Raw genomic sequence first — 12,872 nt, forward strand, 5'->3', positions numbered from 1 at the left:
TTTACTTGTCCAGCTAATTTCTTTCTATTTTTTTAGTAGAGACGGGGTCTCTCTCTTGCTCAGGTGGTCTCCAACTCCTGAGCTCAAACGATCCACCCACCTCGGCCTCCCAGAGTGCTAGGATTACATGCGTGAGCCACCACGACCAGCCAGGTTAGTATTCTTTGAAGGTCTGGAAACAGTGATGACCAGGGCCTTCCAAAGAGGGGCTACTGGTAGAGCCCCAACCCTTCACATATAGGCTTTACAGAAAGTAAGAAAAATGATGAGGTCTGGGAGGGTGCCACAGAAGATATACGGCATGTGGGAGAAACAGTCTGAGAAAAATGATTAATGAGAATAAAGTAATAACTTGGTTGGAATAGGGTTGAGGCAAACTTTACATATAACAATGGCTTACAACTGGTAGAACCGAAGTAGATTCCACGTAGTCATATAAGCATGAAAGTGAACAGGGTTAACTATAGGCTAACTGATCAAATAGGCCATTTTTTCCTTCTGTCTCCTCTCAACAGTATTTTCTTTTTTTAAAAAGAGGGTCTCACTATGTCACCAAGGCTGAAGTGCAGTGATATAATCATAGCTCACTGCAGCCCCCAACTACTGGGCTTAAACAATCCTCCCACCTTGGGTAGCTGGGGCTACAGGTATGCTCCATCACACTGGCTAATTTTTTCTGTTTTTTTTGTAGAGATGGTGTCTCACTCTGATGCCCAGGTGGGTTTAGAACTCCTGGCCCCAACCTCCCAAAGTTCTGGGATTACAGGCATGAGCCACTGTGCCCCGCTCCACAGTATTATTAAGATATAGTATAATATCAATGATCATTATGTTTAGTGTCAATCAATTTGACCAATCCTTACCTGTTAAAGCCTTGTGACTAAAATGTACAACGGTAATTTTCCCATCTCAAGAAGGAATTTCAGGTATAAAGGAGCAAATTATGAGATATTTTTGAGGGGTAAGAAAGAGTCTTCCTATTGCCCTAGAGCTCACACTCACTCACTGTGTATACACACTGACTTCAGCCATTTTAGGGAATGTGGACATGGGGTGGTTTGTAGAATAAATCCAAAAGAAATGTCTGTGGTTTTATTTTAAGAAAATGTGATCTCTGCTTTCTTGGAAGAATTGAACCTACTGCTGCTGATAAAAAGAGAACATGTTCTAATTTCTGGGGTTTCCTGTTTATTCCAGCAATAGTTCTGGGCCCTTCTTTCCCTCTAAGCCTAAACCCCCAGATGGAAAGAATCCAGAGCATTCAGACAGTGGAGCTCCTGCTTGCACCCACACACCACTTCCACAGGTGGGGCAAGTCACAGCTTGTCAGTAGGTACAATGAAAAAATGGACATACTCCTGAAGACTCCCTCATAGGGCAGTAAGAGGGAGAAGCCAGAAGCAAGCCACTTCTTGTGTTTAGGAGCTAGATCTAGAACCTCTAATTACCACTCCATGTCAGAGTTTGACAAACAATTATCAAGGAAAACTCTTAATAATAAAGCTGTTTATAGACACAGACGAACAAAATGAGAATAAGAGAAACTTGGATTGGCTAGATAAGTTATACTAATTATAGTAATTTACATGAAATACTTACCCCCTAATTACCATGTAGCACAAAAATGATTATGTGTGCTATGAACTTTTTTTTTTTTTTTTGAGACAGAGTCTCGCTCTGTTGTCCTGGGTAGAGTACAGGGGAGTCATCGTAGCTCACTGAAACCTCCATCTTCTGGACTTAAGTGATCCTCCTGCCTCAGCTTCCCTAGTAGCTGGGACTACAGATGCATGCTATGACACCCAGGTAATTTTTCTATTTTTAATAGAGATGGGGTCTCATTCTTACTGAGGCTGGTCTCAAACTCCTGAGCTCACATAATCCTTCTGCCTCAGCCTCCCAGAGTGCTGGGATTACAAATGTGAGCCACCACGCCCGGCCTGCTATGAAATTTATCAGATCCAGCTATAAATGGCACTGAAGGGTTCACATATGCCAAGTCATGTAGCACAAGCATTTGTACCACCTTCACAAATCAGAGGGAAACCTAGGTGTTTTGAGAATGAAGATACAAGCTCCTAGTTATTAGAAATAAAAATTACTGATGATGGGGGAGTGAAACTATAATGACCTGGGAAAAAAATCCTTCTTTGTAAACTCTTCTAAACCAGGGGTCCCCAACCTGTGGTAAGTTGTATAATTATTTCATTATGTATTACAATGTAATATTAATAGAAATAAAGTACACAATAACTGTAATGTGCTTGAATCATCCTTAAACCATACTTCCCCCCTCCCTGGTCCATGGAAAAATTGTCTTCCATAAAAACGGTCCCTGGTACCAAAAAAGTTGGGGACTGCTGTTCTAAACTTTGTATGGAATAGCAAAGGGCCAGGCCTAATGATCCATAAAAGTGGTTTCTCTGCAGTGAAGGAATCAAAAAGTTGAAAGACAGATGGTAGTGTATAACAGACACATTTTTGTGCCCAAAGTTGCGCATATTAACAGCTATGAAGTCACAGAAAAGCAAAGCATTCCATAAACTTTTTAAGGTAGTCTACCATTGTAGTTCCTTCAAAGGCAACATTTAGTAAAGCACAGCACAGTGGTATAAAGAGAGGAAATAAAAGGAAGGAAGAGAGAACAATGCTATGTAAGGCAAGAGTATCCAAAAATGCTTAGCTGGCAATAAAATAGAGTGGCTTCTGTTCGGCAGAACTGTAAGAAACTGTTCAGGAAGGACAGATAAGAAATGAGGCTTGAAAACTATGCAGGGTCACGATCATGAAAAAATCCTGAATTCTCTACCGAAGAGTTTGAAATTTTAGCCTGAGAGAGATAGGGAGAGGTTACTGAATAAAGTAACATGCTCATATTTGAACTTTTACAGATTTCTGTACATAATGTAGGATTCCATTGATATGAAGTAAAAAATAGGAGAAACTAATCCATGGTGTTAGGAGACAGACTGGTAATTACTCATGGGGGTCGGGCATAGTAACAGGAAGAGAATGTGAGGAAGCTTCTGGGGGGCTAGTAACATGTTTCCTGAAGTAGGTGTTTGTCACAAAGGTAGGCTCAGTTTGTGAAAAACTCCCTGTGTTGTAGACTTATATGCCCATAATTATATGAATGTGAATTATACTTCGAGAAAATTAGAAAACAAACAAAAAAATTACTTAGGCTGTACGAAACAAAATGGGACGGAGAAGACAGGCAGAAGTTTAAGGGAGGCCGACCTTTGGGAGTGGCTACGCATTAGCAGGTGACCTAAAGCACCATGGAGGATTTGCTGCCTCAACAGCTATGGAAAACAAAAGAACCAGAAGAGTCAAAGATGACCTAAGGTTGTAGGTTTGAAGACTGAGAAAGTGGGCAAGGAGGGAAGCCCTTACGGCCTCTAGCTCGTCATTTATAAAGTGAGAGGATATGCCCAAGACAATCCTTAAGGTCTCTAAGACTTCTGATGGCAGTGTTAACAATAAGAACTTGGACAACCCAGAGACAAAGGGGTGCCCAAACAGTCCAATGTCACAGAAGACAGACTCAAAAAGATGTGGCCAATGAAGGACCAAAACCTGACATATGTAAAATAATAGTCAGATTACATTAGCAGTCACTTAAGTAAGAGTGTGCATCAAAATTGCCTAGAGGTAGGGGTTAGTAGAGAAGAGAGAATACCTAAAACTAGCTAAAGAATCATAAAGATCAGGAGGTATCTTTGGAAGAGGCTGGCAAGTATGAATATGCATGACTTCAAGCTATTGCAATAATAACGATCAGGTAGGGTATCTGTCTGCTGTGGCCTGTAAACATCCCTCCCACCCAATGGCTGGATCTATGTCATATGGGTGGACATTTAAAACAGTGGTCTTATGGTTTGAATTGGTTCATTTATGGGTCTGTTATAAATCATGTTCCACAGATTCAACACTTTGAGAAGTAAATCACAGTAGCTGAATGGTCTGGGGAAATAAAAAACCATGAAAGAGCATCTTTACCAATGGATCAAGAACAGCTCAAGGGCCGGGTACAGTGGCTCACGCCTGTAATCCTAGCACTCTGGGAGGCCGATGCGAGCGGATCGTTTGCGCTCAGGAGTTCGAAACCAGCCTGAGCAAGAGCGAGACCCCCATCTCTACTAAAAATAGAAAGAAATTGGCCAAACAACTAAAAATAGAAAAAATTAGCCAGGCATGGTGGCACGTGCCTGTAGTCCCAGTTACTTGGGAGGCTGAGGCAGTAGGATTCCTTAGCCCAGGAGTATGAAGTTGCTGTGAGCCATGGGACTCTAGCCCGGGCAAGAGAGTGAGACTCTGTCTCAAAAAAAAAAGAAAAAAAAAAAAAGAACAGCTCAAGGTAAAACGATTAGGAATACTCTAGCAATCACTGTTTCTTGAAATGTGATGACCTAGAATGGAAGAAAACTACTTCTGAGATAGAATGAAAAACAGGTGAAAAAAAATTTTAAAACTTTATATATTCATGTTTGGAATTCTTTAAAATGTTAAATTAACACAAAGTGAGGAAAATAACACTCTCTTGTCTTAAATATGCTGTGCAGCCGATACTATGTTATAAATAGAAAAAACCACCCCCAGAAAAGCTGGCAAATTCAAGAAAAAAAAGCTATTTTAGGTTTCTTCTCTCCTTTCAGTCTGTAAGATCAGGGTGAAGTACTTAGACAAGGAAACAGATTTCTGCCTTAAAAAATGATAAATATTTCAATCTGGTAGAAATTATTGGAATAGTCCAAGACAAGTTCTCCAGGCAAATTAAAAACAAAAAAACAATCAGTCCCTTAAAAAGACTCTGAAATCTGCCTTTAATCTCTGCAGTCTTCACAAGGCTAAATGACACAATGAACAGAATGAAAAAAGTCACCCTCTAGGACTGGATCTACTATTTCTATCATCCTCCTCTTGCTTGTGGATTTTTTAACCTAGAAATGCCGTTCAAGCAAATAGTCATCTCCTACTGGGAGCGAGGCTCTTTATACTAAATGTTCTTAATTAACTAAAAACAATATGACCATTCATGGCTTAAGAGAGCACTTGAAAAGGGCTGTCAGGAGCAAACCTTGGCTTTGGTAGCAGCTGAGGCAAGAGCAGCTGCTGCGGCTGTGGCAACATTTCCTTCGGAAATTTCATGTTCTACTTTCTTCTTCCCGATATCACTTTCTCTTTCTCTTTCTTTACATGCATCAGTGAATTCTTTGCTCTCTTCAGTCTCCTTTTCTTCTGAAAAGTATGAGAATGCTTCATCACCAGTGTGCTCAGTCTAAACAATTGTTACTTCTCACCTATGCCACGTGACAAACTAGGACAATGCCTCTTTTTTTCCCCTTTTTAAAGAATTTTGTTGAATCATTCCATGCATTTAAGTCTGCCTGTATTTGGGCTGTATTTTCTAAATAGTACACTTTATCTTCCCTTCATTTATCTAAGCTCTCTCTGTAGGTCCCCTGGATATAAAAAAGAAAAAATTAAGGTAACTAAGCATAAGACCCATATATTTGTTCATCAGTCAATGAAATGTTCTGGGAACCCTAGGGTATGCAGGAAATCAGACACTGAGGACAGAGTACTTCCATGAGCCTGACAGGCATGATGGGGTACATCAGCAACTGTCACTGAAAAAAAAATGCCATGTTTGTGAGATGACTTCAAACATGTTGAATAACTGGTTCATCTATATAGTAAAGAAAACAGCAGGGCAAAATACAGCCACCTGCATTAGCACTGGTACCTACCCGCTACATGAAACTCGAATGCATACTTAACGATGCATTATAAATCCAAATAATAAATCCAAAATAAATGAGGAAATATTTCTACATAAAATACCACATTTCTCCAGTGCCTTTTTACAGTTTTACATAATAATACCTAAGGAGTTTCCTCAAATTACCTGATTTGGTATCCTCACTAACTTCACTATCCTGCTGTTCCTTCTCATTGTTTTTTTCATTTTCTCTATCTTGTGCTTTATCACCTTCTTCTGTTTCATTTTCCACTTTGTTTTCTGCCTGAAAGGGGTACAAAACAAGAGGATAGGGAGTCAGCAAAATCAGCCCTTTACGAGTAACACTATCTTAGAATAAAAAAGATCCTGCTATTTTTGGTAAAAAGTGGACTAGATTCAGAAGAGACCCGTAGAGAAGAGCTGGAAAAGAAATTAACAAATTCATAGAAATACTTTTTACCATCTCAACACCTGAGTGTTCACAAGATAATATGCTTCCCAAAGCACATAGTCCCCCTCCTCTCTGCATCGTCTGCTATAAAGCCATGGTTTCAATTCCCAAAGGAGTGTCAGGGGAATTAATTGATATTATTTATTGATTAAAAACATGAGGGAGAGCCACAACAGAGCATCAGTGATCATGCTTTGGGGACTGAAAACTTCAATTCTTCAGGTCAGCATGTGGTATATCATTTGTTGATTTTTAAGTATCTGTGACCTTAAACAAATTATGTAACATTGCGTATAAAATGGACAGACTATCACTGACCTTACAAATTAAATCAAATCATAAATGTAAAGTGCAAAGCACGCTCTTTGGAACACTATAGGAATTGTAATCGAGTTTATTATTAACCTCTCCCTCTCCTTATTTATATAGAATTTTAGAATACTACATGTAACTGAGACCTTAAATCCTGCTTGTATAGTCACTCAAATACTGACTGACTGCTAAGTATGTGCTATAACAGTGTACAGAATACAAAGACCCAGACTCTGACTATGAAGAGGCTGTAAAGTACTATTCTGCCTAGCTCACCTTGCATTTACAGTCTCTTATGAAACAGGGATTGGGCCACTAACAAACTGGGCATTTTTGTGCTGTTCACACACTGTCCTTAGTGTCTATCCTCCCCCACCAGTTGGAATCTTTGATTCCCTATCTTCCTTTTTTTTTGTCACAGGGGTCTCCCTCTGTTGCCCAGGCTGGAGTGCAGTAGCATGATCACAGCTCACTGTAGCTTTGAAAGCCTGGGCTCAAGCAATCCTCCTGCCTCAGCCTGAGCCTCCAGAGTAGCTACGGCTACAGGCACAAGCCACCACACCCAGCTTCACAAATTCTTTTCTACCTGTTCTTCTGCTGGCAGTTAATCCTCCTAGAAAATCACTTAACATTCTGTCATTCTATTCTGGGTACAAGTATAGGACCTAAACCCTAAAATTCATCATTCAGAAGAACTACAACTTGTATTTCATATTCACAACTGTGCCTGAAAGGGGCACAAAAGAAAAGGATAGGGAATGGATGTATCTTCACCCAATGAATAAATGAAAAATATCTTACATTATGCCTTGAGAGAACTATACCTTAAACCAGCAAAGTCCAACTGGCTAACGGAACTATTTATAGTCCCCTAAGGGACTCGAAAGATAACAAAAAACCCAAATCATTAGCCTCTGAAAGGCATGCTCTCTGTGGCTTTTCTGTTGTGAGACAATTCAAACCAACTTTACCTTTTCAGATTGTTGACCATCAGGGTCTGCTTCCATTTTTTCCTCTTCGGCACCTTCTACAAGTAAAAGAATATGCTTACATGAATGTTTAATTTGTGGAAAAGCACTAGGCTTAGGATTTTCACTTTTCTGTATGTATAAAAAGTTCAAAACATTTTAAGTAAAAAAGGCAAAAAACTAAAAATAATTCATTATAATTTGATAGACACTTAACTAGTATATATTTTGAATCAGGTACTGGATAAACACTGCTGAGCCAGATATTCACTAAAATCTCAAGAGCATCATATTCTGGCTGAAGAGGACACATACCATGTTCACCATAATACAAGAGGCACATATGAACAAATTACATGAGAAAAACTATTATTTCACATGTGAGAAAATTATTAATTTTCTATGCTTTTAGTAACCTAATAAAATAGCATCAAACTACACACGAAAAAAACCTCTGAGAACAGCAGGGAAAAAATAAAAACATACACCTTAGGAGAGGATTTGCACACACCTCTCAGTTAAGATGTACGGCAGATGTGAATTCAGCAAGATGGTTCTAATGTACATGTGCAAAATTGTACACTCACCAATTAAAGAATAATACAAGTTAATTTCAAGCTCACACAAAACATTTTAAAAATAGTGATCACAAATCAGGTCATAAAGTGAGTCTTCACAAATTTCAATTAATCACTACCATACAGATCAATTTCTCTAAACACAATCCAATGAAATTTGACCTTTAAAATATAAATTTTTCTGTGCTTGGAAATACACAGAATTTAAAGAATCAGTAAAAGTAGTACTTACAGAGAAACACACAAGAAAAGAAAAGAAAAGAGAAAAAAACACAGCTGCGGTGGCACTTTGGAATGCTGAGGCAGGAGGATTGCTGAAACCAGGAGTTTGACACCAGCCTGGACAATATAGCAAGACCCCCGTCTCTACTTAAAACAGAAAAAATTGACTGGGAGTGGTGGTGTAGTTCCAGCTACCCAGTAGGCTGAGGTGGGAGGATCATTTGAACCCAGGAGTTCAGGAGGTTACAGTGAGCGCTGACTGTGCCACTGTACTCCAGAGTGGAAGACAGACGCTGTCATGAAAAACCAACACGTACCACCAAAACAGACATTTAGAAAAACTGAAATAACTAAAAAACTTAAAACAAACAAAAACAGAGGTCCAGATGTTTTTTAATCAGGAATGCCACCAAACTCTTAGGGAAAAGATGATTATAATCTCTTCCAGAGAATAAAAAATGTGGGAACATCCCCTAACTCACTCTATGAGGCCAGTATAACCTTGATTCACAAATCAAATGACAACAGATGTTCCTGATCCCCAAAAAGACTGTTAACAAAAGTCCTACAACAGGCCAGGCAAAGTGGCTCACACCTGTAATCCTAGCACTTTGGGAGGCTGAGGAGGGAGGATCACTTGAGGCCAGGAGTTCCAGACCAGCCTGACCACAAGCAAGACCCTGTCTTTACAAAATATAGAAAAATTAGCTGGGTGTGGTGGGGTGCACCTAAAGCCCCAGCTATTTGGAAGGCTAAGGCAGCAGGATCGATCGCTTAAGCCCAGGAGTTGAGGTTGTAATGAGCTATGATGACACCACTGCACTCTAGCCCCAGACGACAGAGCAAGACCCCATCTCCCCCCACCTCTCCCCAAAAAATCCTGTAACAAATGTCATTCTTCATAGAGAGATGCCAATAGTATTTCCTTTAAAATTAAGAGCAAGACAAGGATACCATTATTACTACTTCCCTTCAATATAGTCACAGAAGTCAAACCCAACATAGTCAATTAAGAAAAAGAAATTAAAAGAAGACTAGAAAGAAGAAAACGGTTAAAATTTACAGAGAACAAAACTATAATAAGCTGTAGAAAAGTTATTAAAAATAATTACAGGGTTTAGCAAGGTGGTGACCTATAAAACTAACACATAAAACCAACTGCATTTTGATATGAAAACAAAAGTAAATTCTGGATAAAAATGTGAAAAGACAAAATTTGAATAATATCTTAAACAAGACAAGCAATAACAAGAATAGACAAACTTAACACAATTATTAAAATCAAGGACTTCTCTTCATTAAAACTCTTCAAAGAACAAATAACAAAATGGAAGAAAACAGATGTAGCGCAGTGACTCATAAAAGATTAGTATGTAAGATTTATAAAGAAAAAAGACAAATACTATAGAAAACTGAGCAAGAGACTATTCTGTTGCCTTATAGAAGTATATACAGAAGTATATATGACCAATAAACCTAAGGAAAGATATTTGACTTAAATTTGTTATGAGAGATATGTAATTTAAGACCATAATGAAATGTCATTTTACACCTGCTAGATCAGCAGAAAGTCTAACACCAGGAAGTGTTGGGTCAAGTGTTACTGGTGTGTAAAATGGCACATACGCTTTGGGGAAAAAAACTGTCATTTCCTAAAACATTGCTACCCTGCTACCCACAGGATCAGTCCACAACAAAATAGGGAGTTGAATATGAATGTTCAATACTCCTTTATTGAGAAATTCATCTGATAAAGAAATAACTGAATTAAACAACAGCGAGCTTAGTGATGCAAACTCTTTACCTTGGTATGTCAGCCAGTCTACCAACCACACTTTGAATAGCACTACATCTAAGAGAAACCCTGTATATGTGCACAGTGAGGCACAGAGAACACTATCCACACATGCCTGACAGCAAACACAGGAAGAAACCAAAATCTTCCATTCAATAAAAAAATGGATAACTATAATGAATTATATTTACACAACAAAACATTTCACAGCAGTGAAAATAAATGGATATGTGAATAAAGCAACTACATGGATACATCTTGAAACCTTAATACTGAGTAAAAAAAAGAGAGAGAAAAAAAGTCAGTCTCAGAAGTTAAAATAAACCATGTTTTATAGAGCTTAAAAACAAGGAAAATTACACCCACCATATATGATGTCTGTAATACAACTGAATCAAAAAGTACTTAGAATGACATTCAAAATTTAGGATTCTTAGTGCTGGAAGTGGGAAGGTGAGAGGAAGAAATACAAGAGGAACATAATGATTCAAATTATTGGTAATGCTGCAATTCTTAGATAGATCAGATGAAATATATAACCTGCATTAAGACACATTAAAATATAATAATGACGAGACTTGAACAAAAAAACTAAACAAAAACCCCAAAACTTCACAGGTTACTCTTAATTGAATGTGCATTAGGTCACCTTGGCTGAGTCAGCTTAATTACAGACTAAGTATTATGTGGGAGAAATGCAACAGGATTTTTATTTTGTGAAGATATCTGCTTTTGAAATGACTACCTACAATCTGTAGGTCCACATTCCATACTCACTTTTTCTATGGTAAGGCAAGCCAAATTTGATATAAACTCTTTAATTAGCTATGATCCCGAGACGAATATTTACATAATATTATTAATATCAATTTATATGATGATGGTGCAGTTAAAGACAGAACCTGTGAAGGTGGAAACACCCAGAGACAGGGCTCAGATTTTTTTTAAAAAAACAGATGTAGTCTCAATACATTGCCCAGGCTGGACTCGCTAGACTCAAGTGGTTCTCCCACCTCAGCCTCCCAAGTAAGGGACTACAGGTGTGCACAAGTGCACCTAATTTAGTGTTCAAACTTTTAAGGAGATGTCTATTAAGAGTTTAATTATGTGTTGTATTTTTCTCAAGATGCTATGCAGAAGAGTATATAAAGTGGTTTTTATTCTGTAAGATTTGTTGAAGCTACTATAAGATATTATGTTATCACATATATATTGATTTTTGTCTATGGTTTTTGGCTCATAATTTTGATAATCCTTGTCTGACTTTGACTTTTTAAAATATTTCTAAGACAGGACTCTAATCTGATTATGAGTCAAAAGACTCTCATTCCATGGAGGGTCCTGCCCCATATTTTAAAGGAAAGAATGTTATATTGAGAAGTCAACAAAAGTCTGTACAGACATGCCTTATTGAATTAGATTATGAGTTTTTTGTTTAATTATCTTTTTATTATGATTGTCAATCATGTCTATATAATAAAGTCTCCATAAAAACCCAAAAGGACATGGTTTGAAGAGTTTTGGGATTGTTGAACACATGGAGGTTTCTGGGGGGTGACACACCCCAGAGAGCATGGAAGTTCTGCACCCCTTTTCCCATATTTCACCCTATACATCTCTTCATCTGTATCCTTTGTAATATCTTTTATAATAATCCAGTAAGCATAAATGCTTCCCTGTGTTCTATGAACTGCTTCAACAAGTTCATCAAATCTGAAGGGCGGGGGAGTCATAAGAACCCCAACAATAGCTGGTTGGTCCAGAGTTTTGAAGGCTTGGACTTAGGAACTCAGGACTAGCGGGGCGGGGGGCAGTCTTGGGGACTGAGCCCACACCGTGTGAAATCAGACGCTATCTGTAGTTAGTGTCAAAACTAAACTAGAGGACACCCATTTGGCATCTGCTGTTTAGTGTGTGGTAAAAAAAAAAACCCACATTTGGTCGCAGAAGTCTTTTTCTGTGTTAATCGTTACTGAGGTATGAGAGCAGAGGAAAAACGTGGCTTGAAGGGTGTTTTTCTAAACAGGCATCTTCTTGAAAAAAAGAAGAAAAAACAGTCTCTCCTTGGTCTGAATTCTGATCAGAATCATAAACCTTAAGAGGTTGCAGCCTCTCCACTTCATCCCATATTCATCTTGTTGGTGTTGATAAACCAGCAGGTTGAGAATCCTTCCCCACAAATGTGTACTTTGACTTATGTCCGCAAAGTTAAAGAGAGGATAATTAGAAGGAATAAAGAAAAACCCCAACTTAAAGAAGAAGGCATATAACATAAAGTAGTGGACCATGCACTAAACACATTCTATGAATAATAACGTGATTAGCAAAACCAGTATGGGGAAAGGTCTAGAAACCATTTCATAAAGGGTTGAAGGAACAGGGAAAGTTAGACTGGAGAAGAGAAATAAATGCTTGCAAAATAGTTGTTTTTAATAAAAGTATGTTATAAATAGGTAATGAAGTTCCTTGAAAAGCAACTATGATTATTTAGTGGGAACCTCTTCCATTTCCCGTACCTCATTTTTAAACTACTAGCAGCTACTTTTCTGACAGACTGAATCATGCTACTTCTATTCTCTGATGACTTCTCAATGTCCGTAAGGTAAAAGCCCTTCAAAATCAGCCCCAGTTCTAAGTGGGAATGCTTTCAATTTTTCCCCATTCAGTACTTAGAACTGAAACCAGACAAGGTTGCCCACTATCTCTACTTCTATTCAACACAGTGCTAGAAGTCCTGGCCATGGCAATCAGGCAAGAGAGTGGAATTAAAGGCATACAAATGGGAACAGAAGAGATCAAA

At 38.3% G+C, this 12,872-nt stretch overlaps 1 protein-coding gene across 1 annotated transcript in view; it reads right to left on the minus strand.

Moving 5' to 3' along the window:
* Window positions 1-12,872, minus strand: part of SMARCC1 (SWI/SNF related, matrix associated, actin dependent regulator of chromatin, subfamily c, member 1) — a 193,094-nt gene that overhangs the window by 43,938 nt on the left and 136,284 nt on the right. The window contains exons 22-24 of the mRNA XM_012638213.1: window positions 7,481-7,536; window positions 5,912-6,029; window positions 5,081-5,241 (exon numbers count right to left, since the gene is read on the minus strand). Coding sequence (XP_012493667.1) covers window positions 5,081-5,241; window positions 5,912-6,029; window positions 7,481-7,536 — 335 coding nt within the window. The remainder of the gene's footprint in view (window positions 1-5,080; window positions 5,242-5,911; window positions 6,030-7,480; window positions 7,537-12,872) is intronic.

This window comes from Propithecus coquereli, unplaced genomic scaffold (assembly GCF_000956105.1).
Source record: "Propithecus coquereli isolate 6110/MARCELLA unplaced genomic scaffold, Pcoq_1.0 Scaffold1, whole genome shotgun sequence".
Lineage (NCBI taxonomy): Eukaryota > Metazoa > Chordata > Mammalia > Primates > Indriidae > Propithecus > Propithecus coquereli.